Here is a 24,971-nt window from a genome sequence, read left to right on the forward strand (position 1 = left end):
TGACTTGCATCCTGATTTGTGGGACTTTGCCACTGTGATCCCCTAACAAGATACAGTGTGTGTGTGTGTGTGTGCGTGTGTGTGTGTTTTGGCCACGTCAGGCAGTGTTCAGGACTTACTCCTGCTGGTGATGGAGGAAACCAAATGGGATCATTCCTGCTGGTAATGGCGGAAATCATTTGGGGTGCTGGGGATCGAAATGGGGTTCAACCACGTGCAAGGCAGTACCTCACTCACTGTCTGGCCCAGTGTGCATTGTATGTGCAACAACCGGAAGCTCAGGAGCACCAGGCCACACCCAGGACGCCTGGCTAGGACTGCGGCTGGGTCCACACACACAGAGATTGCACCACTAGCCTTGAAGGCCCAGTTCCAGTGTCCCTTGTGGCCTGATTAGTCAGACACACAGTGAAGAGCCAGACAACTTTATGCCAACATGCAGGAGGTGGAAAGTGATGGGCTTCTGTACTTTCCATCTCCTGCTGCCTGCAGGGCACAGAGTGATGCTTCTAGGGAAGGTACCTGGGCCACGTTGGGAAAGGGCCGGAAGTAGACTGGGAGGCTCCAGAGAGGGCCATAAATTCCCTGGAGCTGCTCCCCCGGGTTCACTCCACACAACTGCAAATCTAAATACGGGTTTCTATTGAGTTCTGTTGAGTTCTGTTGAGTTCTGGCTCATTCCTCTTTATTTCGGATTTGGGAAAAGAAGGGAAGAACACAGATGCTGGGGACCTTCTCCAGCTGTTGAGTACGACTTGAACCTTCCTGGGGGCCCGTCAAATCCAGGGCATTGCACGTGCAAGGCACCCACTCAGACACTCAGCCACCGCCCTGGCCCCCACCCACTGTAAGGGGGTGCGGCTCTGGTCCAGGGCAGGGCTGCAGGGGCTGCGGCCTTCCCCACCCCTCCTGCAGCATAGCGAAGGGAGGGGGGCACAGAGATTCTCAGGACGTTTCAAAGAAGCAGAACTGTCAGGGAGGAGAAAGGATGAGGGACACCGAGAGGATGCGGGGATGAAGCTGGCATGCATGAAGCAGAAGGACAGAGACACACATCACCCAAGACAGGGACACACTGCCCAGGACAGTCACTCTCTGCCCTGTGACCCTCTGCACCCACGCCTGGGCAGCAGAGTAGACTTCAGGTTGCTCTGGGATATCAGCAGAGACCCCAGGGTCCTGCCTTCTAGCCGCGCTATCCTGCAGAGCCCCAGTAGGAGGGTGGCAAACAGGGGACAGGATGGGGGCAGCTGGGGTGGTCTGGGGTGGGAGGGCCATTCCCTGGACACTGTCGGAGGAGTCATGTGGCCTGGACAGAGGCAGGCATCTGGCCAGCTGGTCTGAATGAGATGGGGGGCAGGGGTGGGGTGGGTTGGGGGGCCAGGTCTGACCCTGGGACTGTGGCCCAAAGCGTGAGGTGCTGGGGGCAAAGTTCACTCCAGGAGGTAATCACTCCTCTCCACGCGGGGCAAACCTGGGGGCCCATCTGGGCCTCCACGGCCAGGGTCAGAGCAGCAGGAACTTGTGCAAAGGAAAGATATGAGGAACAGGGTCCCAGTGCGGCGGGCGTGGGCAGAGGCCTGGCTGGGGAGGGGGTGGGGGCCACAGAGTTGACAGAACAGCAAGTATGAACTCACAGCCGAGTCTCAGCGGAGAGGGTGGACCTGCCGGCAACTGTCCACACATCGCCCCATGCACGTGGGCAGCTTCCACACTCTTCATGATCTGCCCTTGTCCCCGAGACAAACCATCCGAGAATCCCCCTCCCACAGGTACAATCTGACTCCTAGGGGTGGTATTAAGCTCCCAGGCTCCCACCTGTAACACATCTCTGTGGCTCACACCTGCCCTGGGAGTATAAGGGACCCTTCTGCACCACACAGGGACGGGTCCCCCTCAGATGGACCCTCTGGTGAAGCAGGGGCCTCATGCAGGTGGGTCTCTGGACTTAGGTGCTGCCACTCAGCAGCGGGCCTAGGCAGCCAGGCACAGTTTGTGGGGCCCTTGGAGAGGTGGGGGGAGTAGCCGGGCAGGGAGCAGGGACCTCCCACGCTTCTCGCTTCTCGGGTGACAGCGCTGCTGGCCAGAGGCGGGGCAGGAAAGGCTTAGCTGGATTAAGCACTTAAACCTCGAATTGTCCTTGACCTGCCACGCTCTTCTTACTATGCTTCCCCAAGAGTGAGACTCCCCAGGGGACCCCCAGGGCCCACCCCCCCGCCACCCCACCGTGACAATCAACCCCAGTGTGAGGCAGGTTCTGACAGGCCAGGGCCCTCTCTGAGCCTCAGTTTCCCATCTGCTGCGGGCAGCACGCAGGACTGAGTGTTCGCAGGCGCAGCGGGCTGGGCTGCTGACTGGGCCTGCTCTGTGGAACATCAGCTGCGCTCTCCACCTCCCCCCCCCCCCGTTATCCCTCCCCCCCCCCCCACCCCCTGCCGCAGCCCCTAGTTCGTCTTCTGGCCCCACTGAACCTGCTCACTACGTGCCTGCTGGACACTAAGGCACTCCCCTGGGCGGGCAGCAGGCAGGGGCAGACCTGGTGACTGGGCCCCGGGCAGTGTTCCTTCCTCAGCACAGAGGAGCTGGTCCGAGCCCTGAGGACCCACGTGGAGGATCAGCACAAGCACACCGAGCTAGAGGAAAACGCTTTTGAGAAAATTCTTTTCTCCCAAATACCCAGCTCCTTGGAGCTACAGAAGAAACAAAGGCTTTTTTAAAAAATGCTTTTCTGGGGCTGGAGTGATAGCACAGCGGATAGGGCGTTTGCCTTGCACGCGGCCGACCCGGGTTCAATTCCCAGCATCCCATATGGTCCCCTGAGCACCGCCAGGAGTAATTCCTGAGTGCATGAGCCAGGAGTAACCCCTGTGCATTGCCAGGTGTGACCCAAAAAACAACAACAACAAAAAAGTGCTTTTCCTTTATGAAGGTATGGGCTCAACGCCTGCTTGACAAGTTCGAGGCTTTGAGTTTGATCCCTGGGTCTGCCCACATGTGCCAAGCATGGCCCCAACGGCTTTGCTACTTGGACTCCTGGTGCTGCGACAAAGTGTGTGATCTCCAGTCCAATGCAGGTGGGTTGCCGAAGTCTTGCAACAAAAGCACATGACCCCCAGAGAGCACCACCTCTAAGAGAGGAGCGAGCACTGGAGCCAGGAGCATGGCTCCCGTAACCCACAGCAAGCACTGCAGCCAAACGTGCGTGAGCAACAGGACAAGCCCCATGAGCAGGGACCGCGACTCAGGGTGGGCGATCCCTGCAGCATCCCCAGAAAACAGCTTCTGATTTATTGAGGTGATTTGAAAACATGGCCAAAGAAATCCTGGGAAGCCACACCACTCTCCCAGCTCTTATTTGGCGTGGAATTTTCTGCACTTGGTCCGCTCTAAGAGGCTCTTAGGATGAAGATCTCATTTTTCCTTTTCTTTCTTTCTTACTTTCTTGTCTTTTCTGGTTTTGAGACCACACCTGGCGCTGGCCGGGGGTCACTTCTGGCTCTGCACTCAGGAATCACTCCTGGTGGTTCCCAGGGGACGTTATGGGAGTACCAGGGATTGAAATGGGTTGGCTGCATGCAAGGAAGGCACCCTATCTGCTGTCCTATGGCTCTCACCCCAGATCTTTTCATTTTTCTTGAGTTGAAGCAGAAATCAGAACTATCTCAGGAGGGTGGGAGAAGTATCTCAACATGCTTAGCAGGCAGGACTCCCCAGGTTCAGTCCTCAGCACCATCAGGAGCAACCCCTGAGCACAGAGCTGGGAGTAGCCCCCTAGCACTGCTGGGTAGAACCCCCAAACAAATAGACAAGAATATTTAAGGAAAAATTTGGGCCATAAAGATAGTATAGCAGGGAAGACACTTCCCTTGCATTTTCAACCCAGGTTTGATCCCAGGACCCCACAGGGTCCTCCAAGTCCAGCCAGGAGTGATTCCTGAGCTCAGCACGGAGCCAGAGCTACCCCCAAGTGTGGGCCAAAAATAAAGCCAAAGAATATTAAAGGAAAAATAAGAAGCACTTTACTATGTACTATCACTATCCTATTTGAGGGAAACACCAATAACCAGCCCCACCCAGGCTTCTGCACAGCTGAGAAGGGTCGGAGGAAGGTGACACCTCAGGCAAGCCTACGGGAAGAGGCACCTCCAGGCTAGGCCAGCACGTTAGCCCCCAAGTTTCTGGCAGTGAGTTCAAACATTTTACAGAGTAGGTCCCAGAAACTTCTCTCCCCTCCCCAGCCACCTGGCTCCACCCCCTACTTCATTCATTCAACACTTGCTCATTCTCTACCAGGTACTTTGTGCTCCGGACTGAGACCAGGAGCCAGAAATAGGTCTGGGGGGTTAGGGGGTAGGACTGTGGCTTTGATCAGCAACTCCCATTCTCTGCCCTGCCCGTGATGCTCTGGAATCCCCTCCCTTCCAGTCTCTTCTGCTTCCTCAGACCTTATTTTTTCCATGTCACAGACAGTCCTTGCAACACAGTATTCAAGACTGCTTCGAGGAGGAGGAGGAGGAGGAGGAGGAGGAGGAGGAGGAGGAGGAGGAGGAGGAGGAGGAGGCCTCGTTCCCGCTGCTCAGGAGGAGGAGGAGGAGGAGGAGGAGGAGGAGGAGGAGGAGGAGGAGGAGGAGGAGGAGTCCTCGTTCCCGCTGCTCCGGAACGCTACGAGGAGGAGGAGGAGGAGGAGGAGGAGGAGGAGGAGGAGGAGGAGGAGGAAGAAAAGGAGGAAGAGGAGAAAGCAACTAGGCCCAGCCCTGTTCTTGTAGCCTGGCATCCAGGAAGATGGACAGAGAGGGGAAGGTGGGGAACTGGAGGTGGCCTTTGAGGAGCTGCTCTATCCCTGGTGGATTCACGGTCTCTCCCTCACTTCAGGAGGTGGGCAGGACCCTCTGGGTTCCTCAGTTGAAAGCTTTAAGATGCAGGATGGGGGAATCGTTGGAGCCCGGGTCCCTGTGATGGCTGTGGGGCAGGGGGAGAGCCAGGGCATGTGGCGTGGCCTGGGGAAGTCCCCCATCACCATCCCACACCGATGCTGTGGCTCCAGGTGCTGATTCCCTCCCTGCCATGGGGGGGGGGGGGGGCGCTGCTGTGCCCTTCTCAGAAGCTCTAGAAAGGCAGGCAGGGAGACTGAGCCCAGGGGCGGGAGAGCTAGTACAGTGGAGAAGTGCTCGCTCTGCAGGTACCCGACCTTGGTTTCCTTTCTGGTACCCCATTGGGTTCCCTCAGGCCCCACCAGCAGTGATCCCTGAGCACAGAGCCAGGAGTCAGCCCAAGCACTGCTGGGTGTGTCGCCCCAAACCAAAAGAACGAAAGAAATGAGCCCCAGACTCGGGCTGCTTCTGAAGTCGAGCTCTGAGTTGTGACAAGGCGCAGTTTCCTGTAGGGTAGGACTGAGATACAGGGCCACACCCAGCCGCCGGCAGCCAGGCGGAACCCCCGGAGCATGTCAGCAAGCCAGGGCCCCCTCTCCACCCCCGCCACCTCCTCCTGTGAGCACAGCAGGCCTGCGCCCTGAGCCTGGGGACCAGGACTGATGGGCCACAGGTCATGGCAGCTGTCACTAAGGCAGGTCAGAATGAGGCAGGAATGGCTCTTGCTGGGAGGGACTCTCGGACACAGACCACAGACAGACGCTGGGGCAACGCAGCCGCAGGGGCAAGAACTGGGTCTCTGGTGTTGAAATATTGAATGAAATCAGCTAATGTGAACAACCTTATGAAATTAAAATTTAAAAATTATAAAAAAATAAAAATAAAAGAACTGGGTCTCTGACCCAGGAGGCTCAGTGGGAGCCCAACCTAGAGCAGAACACATGGAGTGGCTGGGCAGGTCCACACCACCCTCACTGTTCGACAGTCTAGGCTCCTGGAAGGCCTGGGCCCTGGGTGCCACGTGCAAGCAGCCTGGGGCTCAGTCCCCAAGCAAGGCTGCCAACGCAAACAATGCAAACAACTGACAGCCAGTGCTCTGGAGGGGAGAGGCCAGGGGCCAGACCAGATGCCCAGGATGGGTCCCACAGCCTGCTGTGGTCTCAGGGTTACTTGGCAATCCTGAGAAATTCTGGGACTCCATGGGTAGCTGATGGGCGAGGGGTGCTGGGACCCCGGGGACTTGCCTTCAGCCTTAAGAGAGGATGAACAACTGCAGGTAAAACCAGGTGGACATAGTGCTGGAGCAATAGCACAGCGGGTAGGGAGTTTGCCTTGCACGCAGCCAACATGGCTGACCCAGGTTCGATTCCCAGCATCCCATATGGTCCCCCGAGCACCGCCAGGAGTAATTTCTGAGTGCATGAGCCAGGAGTAACCCCTAAGCATCACCAGGTGTGACCCAAAAAGCAAAAAAAAAAAAAAACAGGTGGACATAGGAGAGGGGCTCATATGGACTCCCCCCTTCTAAACGGGCGAAACTTTAAAATGCCCTGCTGAAACCTGCTTCTTAGTCCCATGTGGACTTTACTTCTGCTGTAAGCCAGGTTCTCCAGAACCAGCCCTGTCTGTCCACAGGGCCCAACTCCCTAGATCATACCAGCCTTCTATAGAAGGGAATGCCTCAACTTCCTCAAGCTCCCATTATGCTCTGACCACAGGGCCTTTGCATTTGCGGTTCTGTCTGCCAGGAATTTCTCCCCGTCCTGGGTATCTGGTCTGGCCCCTGGCCTCTCCCCTCCAGAGAACTGGCCGTCAGTCCTGTGGGAGCCAGGGCCAGAGCCTCTGACCAGATACCAGGTTCAGATGCTGCCCCTAAGCTGGGTGGGGTCATGGGGAGGAAGGGGCAGGCTCCAGACAGAGAGGTGCCTGGAGAGGGCCCCCCCAGAGGACAGGTCGTGAGTGTGTGTGTGAGAGTCCCCACCACGGTTGTGTGTGTGTGTGTTTGCACACACGTGTGTGATGACCTACACTATCAACACCCGCTCAAAGGTTCTCGCCCACAGGTGGCAAGCGGCAGGTCCACGTGGCCTCTCCCCTTGGATGAGGTCCACGTGGCCCCTCCCCCTGGACGTCTGGCCGGCCGCCTGGGCCTCCTGGGCGGTCGCCCAGAGAAAGGCCGGGGACCAGACTTCCTTCTCCCTGGGTCTCAAGCCTTCTTGGGGTTTGCACTCTCTGCGGGCCGTCCCGCCCAAATCAGGGGGCCTACCCGGGGAGTCCCCGCCTACCAGAGGGCGTACCCGGAGAGTCCCCGCCCATACTGGGGCGTGTCCCGGATATCCACGCCCATATATGGGCGTGTCCCGTCGAGCCGCGCCCCGCCCCGCCCCCGACGGCCCCAGCTCGGCAGAGCCGAGCCGGCGCGGCCGAGCGCGCAGCATGCCCCGCAGGGTGACGACCGAGGGTCGCGCGGGGGTCACCACGGCCTCCCCGGCCAACCACACAGGTGAGGTCCAGGGCCGCGGCGCTCTCGGACGGCGCGCACGGACGGGCAGCGGGGCTCGCGTTCCGGGGCGGCGGGTACTCCGGGACCCTCCCGTCCCTTGCAGCGCACGCCCCGTGGGGTCGCGGCCAGGCCAGGTGCTTGCCTGCAGCTGCGGCCCGGGGAGGAGGGGGGGCTCTGTTGAGTTCCCTCCGACTTTGAGAGTGGCCGGAAGGGTTCGGCCACACGTGCTGGGGGGTGCGAATGCGACTCACGAAGCCTTCGGGGAACAGAACCGAGCCCCCAATGCCCTTGCAGCAGCCCCCACCCCAGGCTCGTTTTTAGGGGGGGGTCGCCCTCCGCTGAGTGGAGCATTCGGCACACGTGTTGTCCCAGGACAGGTGCTGGCGTGGCAGCACCAAGTGTGGAAACTGGTTGCTCTGCCCAGATGAAAAGGGTGTTCCCTGCGTCCTCCTGCAGCTGCGGGAGTGGGGACCCGGAATTGCCCCTCAGCAGAGGCGATATGACCCTACTGCTGGTGTGAGTTTATCTCTTTTTCCTCCCGTGGGCAGGCTGAGGCTCCAGGCTCGTGTGGGGGGACAGTGCATTTCGGGCCAGGAGGTGGAGCAAAAGCGGGGGACTTTGGAGGTCAGCTGGGGAGGGAGAGAGCAGAAGGCTATTCTGAGGACTCTTCCTCGAGCTGGAAGAGTTGCTCCTGACACAGATGTCAGCCCTGGGGCGCTAGCCCCTCGAGCCCCTTCCAGGACCCCCCCTCTTCTGATCTGCAGTGGGTACCCCTGGTCAGTGCCTCGGTTTTCTTTTGTGCTGAGTGGATGGTATGCTGCAATGTGGTGTCCGTTTTCCAGGAATTTGGAATGGGGGTTCCCCGTGATCTCCCCAGAGCAGGCACGGAGTTCCCCCTAGCCAGGCTGGGCATTGCCATCCAGGCCCTTCCCTCCTCTCGCTGGCACTGCTTTGCAGGGGCTTCCATGGCTAGGAGGGTCTGGATTCCAACCTTGCAGTGCCTGCAACCCACTGCTCGGCCCTGCCCCCACAGCCATGCCGGCTTGCCCTGATGTAGAAGATTGTCCGGGAACAAGGCCCTTCAGGAAGAGGGACTTGGGGTTCCAGCAGTCAGAGGGGCCCCTCCCTTGGAGGAAGGGCCTAGCAGTGGGGCAGCCTCAGCTCTGAGTGGGAGGCCTGGTCTGTGGCACCCACTAACCACACCGTCCCCATCACAGAGAGGTCACCCTTGGGAATGGGAACAGCCCACATGTCCCCAGGTCTGCAGGGGTGTGGACCGAACAGCTCCTGGCCAGAGGCTTCTGGATCTCCCTGGCTGGACCTGGGCCCAACCCCTGAGAGATTTGGGGACACACTTCCTAGTAGAGACAGAGGAGATGTTCAACTGTATGAGTGGCCTGTCTCAGGGTGGTTGGGAGGTCTGGCCTGCACATGGGGCCATGCAGCGGGGCTGCCCCAAAGCCCTCTGCTCGCCCCCTGCCCCTGAGAGATGCAGCCTGGACCAGTCCCCCAGAACACTTACGGATGCACCAGCAGTCGATTTTGAAGGACTTTTGGGGTGGGGGTTGCGCATTCAGGAACCTTTCACTGTTGCCACATTTCCCTCCCCATCCGCCCCGCCTCCACACTGAGTTATGGGCCTCGCCTAGGGTGGGTGGAACGCACATTTTCAGCAACAATCCTGGCACCCACTGGCAGAGAGGTTGTCAAGGGGGAGAACTCCGGGGTACATACTTGTCCCCCTTCCCAGACCTACATGAGATTCCTCCCTCAGGCTCCCTCTAACGTTGAGCAGAGCCTCAGCGATGAAGTGATTCCCTCATGGCCCAGGACCCCCCGGCCTGCCACCCTCCTGTAACCGGCTCCCCACTCCCCCACCTCTTGTCTCAGGAGGTCCTGGGGGCCAGGCTTGGAGGCCCATGGGCTCCAGAAGGCCAGCAGTGAGGGCAGGCCTGTGGTCCAAGGTTCCAGATAAAACATTAACAAGCCTGGATTGTTCTCACCACGGGGGATGGGCAGGCAGGGGATGGGCAGGTGGGGGTTGGGTGCGGGAGGGGGGGCATAGACTGGAGAAGGTGCTGCCCAGTACTGATAGACGGTGAAAGGGGGCACTTGAAAGGGGGCAGTACCGCAGTGCGGGGACCGAGGGGGCAGCGCTGGGGGTGTCCTCTCCTGGTGACAGGCTCAACTTGATACATTTGTTCCCTGGTCTGTAGGGTGTATCTTGTTTGCCTAAAATGCATTGCCTTTGTTTCTCCACTGTTTTTCCCTTTGTATAAGGTTGATTCCCCGTAATTTAAAAAAAAGGAGGAATACATAGTATTCAGGGGGGAAAGATAAAAGGAAGATAAAAGGGTGCTTTGTCGGTCCCCCTCCCTTGACCCCCAACCCCCATGGGCTCAGGAAATGCAAACTACAACTGCTACTAGGGACACGCTTAGGGGCTGGGCCAGGAAGGGGTCACCTAGGGATTTACCTTAGATGTCAAGTCTGGGGTGGGATGTGTGTGTGTGGGTGGGGGAGGGTGGTACTTGGGGGTCTTTAGACTGATAGTGGAGACTCAGCAGTGCCTGTGGGTCTCCAGTTTGGCGGGGCTCAGTGATGGATAGTGAGGGTCTCCAAGCTGAGGTTGGTGGTTCCGTAAAGAACACCAGAGGTCTTTAGCCTGAGGCTGCGGGGTGGGGGGGTGTCAGGAAGAGGTCCTGGGGTTCTTATGGCTGGTTTAGGCATTCCTGGGGGGTATTGGAGGTTTGCACTCGCCTGACCACTGTGGTCCATGCCTGCTGTCCATTGGTCAGGCTGTGGTTGATTCCTCAGAGCAATCTCCCCAGAGGGGTCGGGAAGTGGGGTACTGGGTAGTGGGGGGGGGTTGGACTTCCAGCCTGGCCCTGGGCACCTTCCAGCCCAGTACTGGCAGCCGAGGCCATTGGAGGCCCAGCCTGTATACATAGGGGATGAAGGGTCAGTCGGCCTCAGTTTCCTGATCTGGAAAGGAGCACCAGCCAAGAGAAGTGTGTGGAAGGTAGGAAGCCCCTCCCTGGCACTTTCTGCCCCTGCCCTGAGCACTTCCTGGAGTCTCCTGGGGCCTTTCAGCCCTTCCATTCTCCTGGGGGTACAGGCCATCTGGGTTTGCAGGCGGGACTCTGAGTGAGCAAGCTGAGGGGGGGGTCAGGCCTGGGAAGGGGTATTTACCCAAGGGTTGCACCTGCAGAGGGGGCTGAGAGCTGTGCCCCCTCCCCCCAGCAAAGCAGCTACTGCTTGCCCCCCTTTTACCTCCCACTGACACCCGAACCCAGACAGACCCCAGGAGACGAGCAGTGGAGACCCTGAGGGGCAGAGGCTGTGGAAGATGAAGCTCCCCCAGACCTCCCATCTTCCCATCTGAGGGGCCCATCAAACCATACCCTGCAGCTTAGGGGCTATGATTAGGGGCTTAGGGGCTATGCCCATGAGGGGCTACAGCCCCCCCCTCCCCTTGGCGCCACTCCAGCTGCGTGCCCACCTGTGCCCATGTCCCTGAGCTCCGGAAGCAAATCCTGAGGCCACTTCCCACCTCAGGTGAAGGCCACCCTGGGGGCAGGGCTCAGGAACTACCAAGCCCCCGTGTTCTCTCCTTGGTTGGAGGACTCCTGGTTAGGCAGGCTTCTCAGGGACGCTCCGTTCTGCCCGGCAGATAGATACAAGGGGAGGCGGCCACGAGGCCGGTGCAGTGTCATCACAGATGGGCCCCTCGAGCGGAACCCGCAGCAGCACAGGATGTGGCGGGGACAGGGCGCCTTCCCACCTGCTGTGCACACACGGGGCGCCTGCTGGGCCCGCAGAGGCTCCCCTGACTGCAGCCTTGACACTGGGACGCTTCTGCCTCAGCTGTGTCCCTCGGGGCGAACTTGTCTGTTCTGTGTACGGGGCTGGGTGGGCGCCTGCAGGACCAGCAGTGGGCAGACAGGTGGGCAGTCCAGTCTGCTCACTAGCAACCTGCCAGGCTCTCTCCTGGCATCTGATCTGTTCTCAGGCGTGCCGCAGAGTGGGTAGAATTTTTGATGGGCATCCTCGCTGCCCGCAGACCCCCTGCCTTCCATCCACTCTCAAGCCGCCTCTGTTCCCATTCCTGGAAGGTCTCATGGCGTCTTTAAAGGACACACCTCCAACGGTCCCTTCCTGCTCTTCTGGGACTCTGGCAGGCTGTGGGTTGGTACCGGTTGGATGGCTGCGGGCACCCCTGCTGACTCCTGGTGTGGCCTTTCCACGGGGCACTTGGGCCCAGGGAGAGAGAAGGTGCCCTGAGCAGGGAAGAATGGAGAAGTCGCAGCTCTAAATTGAGGACCGGGAAGTGCCGCTGCCTGGCAACCCTGGGGAGGGGCCCACGTGGCTGGCCCGTGGGTGGCTGCCGTGGCTGCCATGGTGGGTCTGCCCATCCCAGAAGCCCTGCCACTCCCTGTCACCGGACAACCCAGGACAGCAGGGGGTCAGGCAGAGGAGCTTGGAAAAGACCAGACATTCTGCATTCTTGGGGGCGGGGTGAGGAGTGCTGGCCAAAGCGCTTTCCTGTCCATTCATTCACTCATTCGTTATTCCCTTCATTCACTGAATGCATTCATTCACTCATTCAATTCATTCACTCCCTTATTCATCGTTGGCGTCTATGGAGACAGTGTGGGGACTGATCGAAGCACCCAGAATCTGACTGACTTCTCCTGCACCACTTAGTACTAGTGGCCCAAGGCCGCGGGGTAAGGCAAGCATGGGAGAAGTGTCCGGGAAAGCCAGGGGGGTGCAGGGGCTGTGCATTCTCCAGTGTCCAGAGTCCTGGAGGCTGTGCACCCCCCCCCCCAACCCTCTCCTTTTCCACCAATCTGGACCACTAGTCTTTCATCCCAATCAAGCTAAGAGGCCAAAAACACTCTCTTAGACTTAAAATCTGCATTTCTTTGATTGACACAATTGATACAATTGATTTGGGTGGGGGGGAAGGTTGGGCCCCACCGGAGGTGCTCAGGGCTTACCCTTCCCTCAGTGCTCAGAGGTCACTCTTGTCAGGGTTCTGGGAACCCTGTGGGGTGTCTGGGATCAAACCCAGGTTGGCTGCATGCAAAGCAAAAGCGTTAACTCCTGACTTAGCCCTTGACGTAATTGAATCTCCCAGTCAGCCACCTCGAGCTGCGGTATGAGTCATTGGTTTGGGTTGTACATTTTGAGGGTCCATTCTGTGGCTTTCCCCAGCAGCTTAGTCAGTTGAAAGATATTTTCATTCCTCCAGGAGGAAGCCCCACCCCTTATCAGGAGACTCCCCCTGCTCCCCTCCACCCAGCCCCAGGACAAGTGCTAATCTGCTGTCTGTCCCTGTCTACTTGCCTGTTCCGGCCATTTTCCCTAAGTGGGTCATGCGAAGGATGGTCTTACATGGCGCCTCTTGGTCAGCATCGAGTTTATTCCAGGTTCATGTCTGTGGACTATCTCACAGTTGGGGCTGGATGTTGTCCCACTGGGTCGCCTTTCTTGGTCCACCAAGCAGCTGATGGGTATTGAATGTTTCTACTCTGTGACTGCTTTTTTTGGTTTTGCTTTTTGGGTCACACACGGCAATACACAGGGGTTACTCCTGGCTCTGCACTCAGGAATTACTCCTGGCGGTGCTCAGGGGACCATACGGGATGCTGGGAATCAAACCCGGGTCGGCAGCATGGAAGGCAAACGTCCTGCCTGCTGTGCTATCACTCCAGCCCCTCTGTGACGGCATTGAATGATGCTTCTGTGGTGGTGCATTTTTCCTTCCTCCCGCTCTGTAGCCTGAAGGGACAGTGCTGGGTTACTTGGTCCTACATGTGCAGGAAGTTACCGAGTGGCCATCCTCTCTTACATTCCAACCTGCACCCCGGGGGTTCCAGACTGCACATCCTGGGCCCAGCCTGCCTGGTGTGAGGGATTCTGAGTTGGGGGCTGTGTGTGTGGGGGGGGGGGTGGTGGTGGTGGATGTTCCTCTCCCACAGCTTAAATGTAGGCTGTGCATTTTTCAGGAGTTGTTGTGTCCCCCTGAGACTGTTTGAGAAACACCTCCTTCCCACCCCCCCACTCCCCACCCTTGAGTTGCTAAACTGTCTTTTTACAGCTTAATGAGCTGCTGTATATTCTCCAAACAGATAACTTATCAGATACGTGATTGAAAATATTTCCCTCCAGGCCAGAGAGATAGTACAGCGGGTAGGGCATTCGCCTTGCTCAAGGCCGACCAGGGTTGGATCCCAGGCATCCCTGAGCATTGCTGGATGTGACCCAAAAATAAAATAATAAAAATCATAATAATAAAATATTTCCCTCCACTGGGACTTCTCTTTTCCCTCTCTTGATCCTTTCCTGCAGAGTTCAGCATTTGTGTCATTTTAAGGCTCAGTTTACTTATCTCTTCCTTTCCCCCCTTTGTCCTTTGACTTCTGGTGGCACATCTCAGAAACCATTTCTTAGGCCACAGTCAGGAGGGGTTGCCTGCTTGTTTCCTAAGAGCCTTGTAGTTTTAACTCTTAGATTCTTTTTATTCATTTGGTTTTAGTTTGTTGGTGTTCAGGCACCATGCCCAGTGGTGCTCAGGGGTTACTCCTGACTCTGCACTCAGAGATCACTCTTAGCAGTGCTCAGGGGACCTGATGGGGTGCCGGGGATCAAACCCAGCTCAGCTGCATGTCAGACAAGTGCCTTAACGCCTGTCCTATCTCTCCAGCCTTTGATTCTTTTTGTTTGTTTGTTTGTTTGTTTGGGGGCCACACCTGGTGATACTCAGGGATTGCTCTTGTCTCTGTGCTCAGGGATCACTCCTGGCAGTGATCAGGGGACCATATGGGATGCCAGGGATCCAACCCTGGTCTGCTGCATACAAGGCAGGTGCCTTACCTGCTGTGCTATTGCTATGGCCCCTGATTCATTTTTAACTGAATGTCTGGATCTGCAAGGCAGAGAGAGACGCACTGCTTTCACGCATAGCTGCCATGGTCCTGGCATTGCTTGCTGAAGAATGTTCTTCCCCATGGATGATCTTGGCCCCCTGCTGAGCACCAGCAGACCAAGGAGAGGATTTCTAGACTGCAGGTGTCCCCTCGCTCTTACCTCGGTTCCAAAGCCACCACCACTTTGTTTGCGCACTGTGGATTTGTGGTGAAGTTTTGAAATAGGGAAGTATTGAGTCTTCCAACCTTGTTCTTCTTTTTTTCAAGGTCTTGTCTGTTCAGGCTCTCCAGATCATTTGCATTTCCACGGTGCATTTCAGGAGTGTCTTGTCCACCATCAGGTTCTGACCTAGCCCAGTGGAGGAGACAGCGGAATCTCCCATCCTATGGCACGTCATGTTTTCCAGTTACCTGGGTCTTCTTCCAGGATGTTTTATTGTTTTCAGGGTTTTGCACTTCTTTTGCAAAATACATCTCTAAATCACTGTTGCTTCATGCTCTTATAAATGAAATTGTTTTCTCCTCCTCCTCCTCCTCCTCCTCCCTCCCCCCCACCCCCCACGCCGAAATGCAGCAGGGTTTTGTTTGTTGATATTACACCTGCAGCCCTGGTGAGCTCATGTATTAGTTGCCAGAAGTTTTTTTTAGCAAATAGCTGGCTGTTTCTAGCTACAGGATCTAGCTACAGGAATTCTGATTTCACCCAATCAGAAATTTTCTTACTTCCTTTTCATGTGAATAGCTTTCATTCACTTAAAAAAAAATTGTCGGACTGGGACCAGAGAAATGGGACAAGGTTAAGGCACTTGCCTTGCCTGCAGCTGATCCCAGTTTGAATCCCTAGATCACTAGGACCCTCGACTACCACCAGGAATGATGCTTGAGCACCACCAGGAGTAAGCCCTGGGCACTGCTAGGAGGGATTCCTGAGCACTGCTGGATGTACCCCTGTCACTCTCACTGTCCTCCCGTTGTTCATCGATTTGTTCGAGCCGGCCCAGTAACGTCTCCATCGTGAGACTTGTTGTTACTGTGTTTGGCATATCGAATACGTCACGGGGAGCTTGCCAGGCTTTGCTGTGTGGGCGAGATACTCTCAGTAGCTTGCCGGGCTCTCCGAGAGGGGCAGAGGAATCGAACCTGGATCGGCTGGGCCTGCTGCACACAAGGCGAATGCCCTACCATTGTGCTATTTCTCCAGCCCAGATGTACCCCAAAATACCAAAAAAGTTAAATTATGGATCACATCCAGCTGTGTGTACCCAGGCTAGTGGTACCTGATGTAGGCAGGTAGACAGGGAGGGCCCCCTCCCGAGGCAAGGACAAAAGCCAGCCCTGCAGAAAATAGGAAAACAGGAACTAAGGCTTGATAAGACCCTCACCTGGCTCCAGCAACAGACCCAAAAAAGCTCCTCTAGGAACAAAAGGCCAGGAAAGGAATTTCAAAGAAGACCATCACCACTCCCATCCTCCCTGGCAACCTCCTTAGCAACGGGACATTTACCTGGGAGGAAGCCCCGGGGGGGGGGGGGGGGGGGGGGGGGGGGGGGGGGGCAGGTTGGAGGAACCCTATAAAGGCCACCTTGAACAAAGGAAGCGCGCGCATTTGCTGCCCGAGCCCTTGTGCTGCTTGTGCCCACGTGGCCGAGCACATGTGGTGCCCGAGCACATGTGTCGCCCGCATCTCCCCTCTTGAGATGTGTACTTTCATGCTTTCGTGTCTAACTTTACTCTCTCACTCTCTCTCCCTCCCTCCATACCTAAAAATCCTCCAAATAAAATCTATTTACTTCACTGCTTGTCTACTCCTGAAATTCCTTTCTGCGAGGCGAGACAAGAACCCAGCAACTCTGGGTCCCGAGTGGCCGAGGCGGATGGGGAGAAAGTGACTGTCTTTCTCCTCCCCGCTTCATATAAGTCACCCGTGGGGCCCACCGACATCAGTACCCAGGTCAGACTCAGGGAGCTTCAGGATCCACCCATGGGTGCTGGGGTCTGGGCGTGCCAGGGATTGAACCCGGGGCCTTGGGCATGCAGGACCACTCCTGCCCCCCAGCGGCTCATGTTTGTTTCTTTCCCCTCTTTGCCTGACCCTGGCTGTTGAGCCATTTGTGTTTTGTCTGCTGGGCCCTTTCTTCTGTGTCCTGACATCACACTGGAGAGTGCGCTCTGCCCCAGGCCGGTGGAGAGACCTGCCAGCACTCTGCTTCCTCCATTCAACTCAGAGCCTTTGGCCTTGAGGCTGCTTTGCTTCCCTGCAGGGGTGCTAATGATTTCCCCCCCACTTCTCCAGGGGACAGGGAGAGGTTCTGCAAGCAGAGCCTTGGGGACTTCAGGACTGCTGGAGGAGGGAAGAGTATGGTGGGGTTCACATGCTGGAGGGAGGGCCTGGGGGCCTCAGTGCTTCTTGTGGCAGGGTGAGGGTTGGCCTAGGGTTGTCCTTACCTGTGCAGGGACAGTCTTACCCCAGGTGCCAGGATGCCAGATACACTGGTCCACACAGGCCACACTTCCAGCATGACGGGTTTCTCCTGTGCTCTGGACCAGCTAGAGGTGCATATCAGTGCTCAGGATCAGAAACTTCCAGGAAGGCTGAAGGAAGAACCTCTTGCCCTGGTACTCTGGGAAATCCAAAGCATGATGTGTCCGCATTCTCCTGTCGCTGATAACACCCATGGGCCCCTCACAAGGGACGCAGACGCTGGCAGGATCATCCCTGAGACTCAGCTTGTCCCTGCGACTCCGAAGCTTGTCACACACAGGGACTGTGTCATGTGCTGGGCAGAGGGTACATGTGTGTGTGCGTACTGTAAGCAACACGTGTTTTCACATCTGTCCGCATGTATGTTGTGAGCATGTCCATTTGGGTGTATGTCTCTCCACATCTGTGCACACTGCACAGTGTGTTTGTTTCTGTCCACGTGTGTGCATGCTGTGAGCATGCAGGTATGCACGTGTGTCTCCAGGTATGTCCATGTGTTGGCATGCAGATTTGCACGTGTGTGTCTATGCCTGCGATGTCCACATCTGTGCACACTGTACACACTCAGTGCATGTCCACATCAGTGTGTGACCATATTCATATGTGCTGTGTTTGCATGCCCACACCTGTGCACACATGTCTGTCACTGTCACGTGTGTCATGCTGTGCACATGCAGCTCCACATCCACGTGTGCATGTCTGGTCACATGTGTGTGACATGTTTGCCTCAGTGTGTGTTGTGCATATGCACAGGCATGCCTGCACCCATGTGCACAGTCTGGTTTATGTGTGTGTGTGAGGATGTGCCTTCACTCATCTCAGGTACCTACCTTGGGGACCTGGAGGCTTCCTCTTTCTCACTGCCCACCTGGCTCTGAGTGAGCATCCTGGGAAAGAATTCTGGAAGTGATGCAGGGTATCTAGGTCCTCAGTACACTTCACCAGCCCCTTGTCATAGCCCCTCACATGAAAGAAACGGCTCCCAGACCTGGGAAGACTTCACCCGGCATCTTTTTAAACATTGTAAGACATTGAATGAATTCATGAGAAACGGACTAGTTCCTGATGTTCCATTTGCTCTCAATGGAATAAACATCTCTGATTGCAGCAGTTATGTGTACCTAGGTCGAGAACTCAACATGACAAACGAACTGGCACCTGAACTGCGCAGGAGGAAGAGAGTGGCGTGGAATGCCTTCAAGAGCGTTGAAGAAGTGGTTAAGAAAACAAAGAACCTCTAGCTCCGGGCACATCTTTTCGACTCCACCGTTCTTCCTGCACTAACATTTGCCTCAGAGACCTGGGCTCTATGAAAACAGGATGAGAATGCTATTCAGATAACCCAAAGAGGAATTAAAAGAGCTATGGTTGGAATATCACATTTCACTCAAGTAAGGGAAGGAATCCGGAGTTCTGACCTCCATTGATGATCAAGAATCAGGGATGCTGTCTCGTTTGCCAAGGTGTCGAGAATTAGATGGGCCGGACAGGTAATGCAATTTAGAGATGACTGCTGGACTAGAGCCATTACCGACTGGATTCTATAGGACATCAAAAGAACGCGTGGCTGCCCACCTACTAGATGGTCAAACTTCTTCGTCAAAACCTTGAAGGAACGGTTTGAGGCTCTTTGTGTTCCGCCACTGGGCTACACTAGCATTCGACAGGGACGAATGGTGACGTTACTGGCACTCACTCCAGCAAATCGATGAGCAGCAGGATGATTAGTGATACAAGTGATACAAGACATTGAAGAGTGGAGAAAAAAATCCTTCCTTCTCTCCTTCCTTCTTTCCTTCCTTCCCTCCTTTCCTCCCTCCCTCCCTCCCTTCCTCCCTCCCTCCCTCCCTCCTTTATTTCCTTCTTTTCCTTCTTTTCCTTCCTTCCTTCCTTCCTTCCTCCCTCCTTTCCTCCATCCCTCCCTTTTTCCCTCCCTCCCCCTCCCTTTCTCCCTCCCTCCCCCTCCCTCTCTCCCTCCCTCCCTCCTCCTTCCTTTCTTGCCCCCTCCCTCTCTCCCTCTTTCCTCCCTCCCTCCCACATGAAGTAGTGCTTGACTCCCACCCAGTGTCGGGGATCCAGGTCGAGAGCACACGCTGGACCCTCCCCACATCTCCCGTGCCTGACCCGCCTGTCAGTGAGCATGTCTTCCTTGGCTCCCTGTGGGCAGGCGAGCATCATGCATGTCTGCAGAGTGTTTTCATTACTTTGTGAATTGCTTGTTCACACATGCATTGTTTGTTTCATACCACAAGCATTGGTGGTATTGGGGGATCAAATCCAGGGCCTCACCTGTGCTTGACTACTCAGGGTTAAACCTTTCTCCTTTGCTCTCCCAATCTCTTTCTCCAGTTCTTTCCATCAGGACTGGTTTGTTTTCCGGTGGTTAGAGTGCAGGAAAGTTATTTCTTGATGTTTCATGCTACCCAGTCTGCTGGTGTGTCTTTCCCTTTGCTTCTTGGAGCCGGGCTTTGGTGAGTGTCTTGTGCTTTCTTTCTTTCTTTCTTTTTTTTTTTTTTTTTTTTTTTTTTTTTTGCTTTCTGGGTCACACCCAGCAATGCTCAGGGGTTACTCCTGGCTTTGCACTCAGGAATTACTACCGGTGGTTCCCAGGGGACCATATGGAATTGAACCCGGGTCGGCCATGTGCAATGCCCCACCCGCTGTGCTATCACTCCGTCCCCTGTGCTTGCTTTCATCTCCTCACGCATATTCCAGATTTCAGATCTGTGTCTTTCACTTAACATGAAAAAAAAAAATCTTGTTCATTAAAGTGGGACTCATAGGGCTAGAGCCACAGTACAGTGGGTAGGGTACTTGCCTTCTGCACGACCAACCTGAGTTTAATCCCCAGCACCCCGGGTGGTACCCTGAGCCCCACTAGGAGTGATCCCTGAGTATAGGGCCAGGAGTAAGTCCTGAGCATTGCCAGGTATCATCCAAAATCCAAAAAAAGAGAAAGGGACTCAGCCCTACCTTTGTCCACAGAGACGGGCCATGTGGGTGCCACTTCAAGATGGTCCTGGGACCTTCTCGGGAGGGGCCGGGGCGCCTGTCCCAGCAGGGGGCCTTCCCTGCCCTCCAGGTGGACCCTCATGCTGTGTCCCCTCTCTCCATCCCCAGGCACATGCAGGCAGCTGCAGTCACCCCCCAGGGGGAACATCCAGGTCCTCCGTGGGAATGGCACCTCTGTGGGCACCATGCTTGTCTTCCACTGCCCCTCGGGCCACCAGATGTTGGGATCCGGCCTCCTCACCTGTGTCTGGAAGGGGAACCTCACCGAATGGTCTTCAGATGCTCCCGTGTGCAAGCGTGAGGCCTGGACCCTGGGGGGAGGGGGGGCAGGAGGGCTGATCCCTGCATGGCGGAGGGTGCGAGGGCTGCCTGCACCCAGGTGTGGTGTCCTATCCCAGCCGCTGCTCTGGGTCCCAGCTCCAACCTGCGCTCTGCTTGTCCTGTGGGACTGGGAGCAGTCCCGTCTCAGTAGGATGCGTTTTCACTCATTCATTCACTCATTGAGTCAATCACGTGTTTACTCATTCATTTACTCACCCACTGACTCATCCATCCATCTATTCATTCATTTATTCATTCACTTATCCATTTATTCACTCATTCATTCATTCATTCACTTATTCATCTGCTCGTGTAATTCATTTACTCATTCACTTATTCATTGACTTACTCCCCCATTTATTCATTAACTCTTTCATCCATTTACTTGCTCATTTACTCATCCATCCATTCATTCACTCACTCTTCCATGTGTCCATAGACCTGGATAGGCTCTTCCATGTGTCATACCTCTAGGGCCGGTGATTACCGCGCCCTGGGCTATACCTGGTGGACCCCCAGTCTGAGAGAGGGGCTGGTTTTCTGGGTTCTCCTTGCGTCAGAGCCTCCCAGAGCAAGTGCCTCTGTGCACTGTGGTGGGAAAGGGCTTTGGGGGGGACTCAGTCCAAAGCCTCAGGATCATCAGGGTTAGCGCTCCTGTGGCCAGAATGCGTCCCTGTGGCCACAGCAGCTTGGAGAGGCTGGACTTGTGGTTTCATCCTGACCATGCACTGCCCACCAGGGCTGGAGGGGACGTGAGTGGCACTTGGGTACAGAGGAAAAGTAGGCCTTGCCCATCTTGGAGGGGTTCTGGGGTCCAGAACTAGCTCGAGAACCTGGTGTGACCAGTTGGTCAGACCATGTCACCTAGCCTCTGGCAGTGCTATGCCAGGAGCTGTTACCACTGACTCCTACACACCCTCTAGACCCTGTTCTACCATCCTCAGTATGTGTGTGTGGAAGGGTGCAGTCTTCTGTCCTGGCTCAGTGACCCCCATACAGACCTGGGGTCACACTGGGCAGGCCCTGGCCCCAAGGCTTGGCATCTCTTTGCAGCCCTGCCTGCGCATGAGACCTTCGGCTTCAAGGTGGCCGTGGTGGCGTCCATCGTCAGCTCAGCCATCATTCTGCTCATGTCCATGGCCTTCCTCACCTGCTGCCTCATGCGGTGCATGAAGAGGAGTGAGCAGCAAAGGGCTGACAGGTGGGTGAGACACGGTTGCCATTGCCCCCTGCCCTGTGGGAGTGTGGCCCAGAGGCAGAGAGCCGGAAGGGGCCCCCGTGGGGTGACACTGAGCATCCAGCCATGGAGGATTCAGGGACTTATGCTCACGGGCCTCAGCAAAGCTGCGGGTCACAGGCATGTGCCAGCGTGCTGGGGTCCTGCTGTGGGGGGCTCTGGGAGGGCCAGGGGCTGGGCATTATCTCCATTAAATGCCCTGACCATTTTGTGAAAATTGAGATTCTGTGATTTACAATCATGGTTTCTCATGCATATGATTCCAGCGTCACACCCACCACCCGTAGACCCTTCTCCCGCCCCCAAGACTCCATGCCCCTCCCCCCTATCCCCTGACCCCCTGCCAAATTGGGTGTATTAGCTGGCCCACTGTGGGCCTTTGTTGCTGCCTTGCTGGGTGTTGGCAAGTCTCACTTAGGGAAGAGATTGTGTGTGCTCTATGTCTAGAACACGGCAGGGGACAGTGTGCCAGGGTGAGCAACGGTGACCCCATGACAATGAGGTCCAGATGCCCCGGGCGGGGGGCCCCACCCGCCACAGCCCACCTGCAAGGGGACAGCCGGAACACAGAGGCCTCTGACCCACCCCCTCCTGTCTCCCCAGGGCGGCCCAACTGTGGCTCCAGCTTCGCGGAGAGGACCTGGAGACGGTGCAGGCCGCCTACCTGGGTGTCAAGGGCTTTGCTGCAGGTGGCAGCAGCGAGCCCAGGAACTGGCCCAGCCAGGCACATGACAACCACAGTTTCACCAGGTGTGCCGGGCCTGGGTGTAGGGCGGGAATCCGTGTGGGAACCAGGCTTGCAGGCTGCAGCAAGGAGACCCATCCTCATCCTTGGGGTGGGAGGCGGGGCTTGGCTCCCTGGGGTACCCCTACCTGTCTCTCTCTGAAGACAAACCTTCAGGGAAGTGGAAGCTTCTGGAGCCACAGGGGTCCTGAGTGTGCACTGGGCTTGCTCCCCACCCGTGGCTGCCTTCCCCTCTCTCCCTCTCACCACAGGCTCTCTGTCTCTCCGTCTCTGAACACACACACACACACACACACACACACAGACAAAGATTCCTACTCAAACACACTCAACACACATTCACAGACTCAAACAGACACTCATAGAGACACACACTCTACACTGTGGCCACACCTGACCTGGGCTATGCCCTCACACCCACACGTCTTCCCAGCTGGCTTCCACCTCAGACCATCGTGGCCTCTGCTGCCTGCTCTCCACAGTGGGCACCGCTCCAAGTCGCCATTGGTATCATGGCCACAATAGAGATTGTTTGTGGTGCTGCCCCTGACGTCGTGCTGGGCCCAGTGCTGGGGCTGAAGGTCCTCAGTGGAGTAGTCACAGCCTCTGGCCTGGAGCCTCTGTCCAGCAGGTCCAGCTTGAGTCACTTAGTGGCCGGGGGTGGCAAGAGAGTGATCTCCGCTCCATCACTGTTCTGCCAGGCTTTTTTCTGGGGACTGCCAGGGGAACCGTGTGGTACCGGGGATGGAACCTGGGCTTCTGCCCACAAAGTACCACACGGGAGTCTTCAGAGCTCGTCTCCGTGGCCCTGCCAGTGTGTCCTCACGTTTTGTTTTTTTTATCTTTTTCTTCCACATTGTTTTATTATATATATTTAAAAAATGCTCCAGGGCTGGAGCGATAGCACAGTGGGTAGTGCATTTGCCTTGCACACAGCTGACCCAGATTTGATTCCCAGCATCCCATATGGTCTTCTGAGCACCGCCAGGAGTAACTCCTGAGTGCAAAGCCAAAAGTGACCCCTGTGCATTGCCAGGTGTGACCCAAAAAGAAAAAAAAAAAAAAAAGAAAGAAAGATGCTTTATGATGGGAGTTGGGGCTGAGCTACCCCCCAAACCCCCGAGCTCAGCTGATTTCTCCTCTCTCCACAGTGACCTTGGGGAAGGCCCCCGTGAGTTGGCCATGAACAAGGACCCCTGGAGCACGGCGCCCGACCCCCTGAATGCCAGCAACTTCATCAGCTCCCGAGGTGTGATGGTGCACGCAGCGGCCCTGGGGCCACCTCTGTCCATCCCCAGGCCTGTCGTGGGGCCCAGACCCATGGCCTATGCGCTGGGCTGATGAAGGCTGGGCCACTTGAGCCAACACACTGGGGCCTTTTGTGGCCTCAGGACTGGCCCGTCCGTTTCTGCCTCAGGGAGCCATCCAGGGCCCAACTGGGGACTCCTGGGACTCTCCGGCCTGGGGAGGGCCTTGGCTGTAGCTGTTTATAGAGACGCCCTGCCTTGAAGGTACCACGAGAACCACAGCCCAGCTGCCGGCTCGCTCCGATGCACCCCTGCCAGGACCCAAGCGGGGATTTTCAGTGAACTTGGGGCTGCAGAGCTGAGTGGGGGAAGGGCCGTGGGGCCTGTGAGCAGAGACTCGGCCACTCCGGGAAAATGCTGGGAGGGTGTGAAACAGCCGTTTCTGATGCTGCAAGTACAGAGGTCAGTGTCTGTCTCTGCTTCCCTTCACTGCAGCAGCACCTCCGGCCTCGTGGCAGAAGCCGCCTGTCCTCCTGGTCTGGTGGCTGGCTGAGGTGCAGCCGCCACAGGACAGACTGGCCGGCTGGCAAGTGGGGTGCTGCTGCTGTCGGCACCGCCCTGGTGGGGTCACGGCCACCAGGAGAGTCCCCCAAGTGCTGGCCTGGCCTTCCAGGCCTAGAGTCACGCGTCCTGCTCAGTGCGGGAGGCGGTGGGCTTGCCCTGTCACATCCTGCCACGCTCCTGCTGGACCCTGCTTGCTCCCAGGGGGTGCATTTGTTCTGTTTAGCATGAGCTGGTGCTCCGTCTACAGCCACCCCTGCGCCTCTGTCCCCTGAGTATCCCCCTCACTGGCTGAGCCGCACATCTCTCCCACACCAGGTCAAGCTTGGCTTTGGGGGCTGGGGAGCAGTATAGGGGTTATTGAGGCGCTTGATTTGCATGTGACCGCCTGGTTGCCTCTTGGTCCCACATAGTGGGGCTGAACCCCACTCTGGAAGATAGTTTGGGCTCTGGCCTGTCACAGTTCAGGGTATCAGGCTACTGAGGTGAGGGACTGACTTTTGTCCACCACCTTCCCCAGAGGCCCCAGAGCCTGAACAGGGCTCAGAGGAGGTTCTGAGCCAGGCCACCCGACATGTTTTCCTGTCCCTTCCAAGTATACCCTGCTGCAGCCTTCTTGTCTCAGGCCATCGGGGCCTCCTAGAGAGTGGAAGGTGCGCTAACACCCCCACTGTTGGGGAGGATCTGAGATGAGATTGTGAGGCCAGAGGTGGGGTGCCTACAAGCAGATGCTGGCCTCAGGGCATGCTCTGGGGGCTGGGGACACAGTGCCCACCCACAGCACTGTGGGGTTCCCGAGGCAGGGCCTGGCCACCCTCCCCTAGCTCCTATAGAGCGCCAGGCACCCTCCAATATTCCGGGTGCAGTGAGGGGCAAGGCAGACACTGGTCACTAGAGGTGGGGAGCAGTTCCTTGTTGTCTGTCAGCAGTTTCTGGCACCTCAGCAGGGATTTGGACTGAGAAGGCACCTGGTCCCCTTGTGCTAGCTAAGGTTTCCACCTCAAGCTCTTTACTTCCCTGTCCTTGACAAGGTGAGGGGCCAAAGGCCGGCCGGGCA

At 56.7% G+C, this 24,971-nt stretch overlaps 1 protein-coding gene across 1 annotated transcript; it reads left to right on the plus strand.

Moving 5' to 3' along the window:
• Nucleotides 1-7,307: 7,307 nt before the first annotated feature.
• On the plus strand, nucleotides 7,308-23,696 carry SUSD3 (sushi domain containing 3). The gene is made up of 5 exons (XM_056128107.1): nucleotides 7,308-7,374; nucleotides 19,912-20,100; nucleotides 21,178-21,325; nucleotides 21,965-22,111; nucleotides 23,258-23,696. Exons 1-5 carry the CDS (start codon nucleotides 7,308-7,310, stop codon nucleotides 23,445-23,447), a joined length of 741 nt encoding a protein of 246 aa, XP_055984082.1. The 3' UTR covers nucleotides 23,448-23,696.
• The last annotated feature ends 1,275 nt before the right edge of the window (nucleotides 23,697-24,971 follow it).

Source organism: Sorex fumeus, unplaced genomic scaffold (genome assembly GCF_029834395.1).
Source record: "Sorex fumeus unplaced genomic scaffold, SorFum_2.1 ptg000063l, whole genome shotgun sequence".
Classification (NCBI taxonomy): domain Eukaryota; kingdom Metazoa; phylum Chordata; class Mammalia; order Eulipotyphla; family Soricidae; genus Sorex; species Sorex fumeus.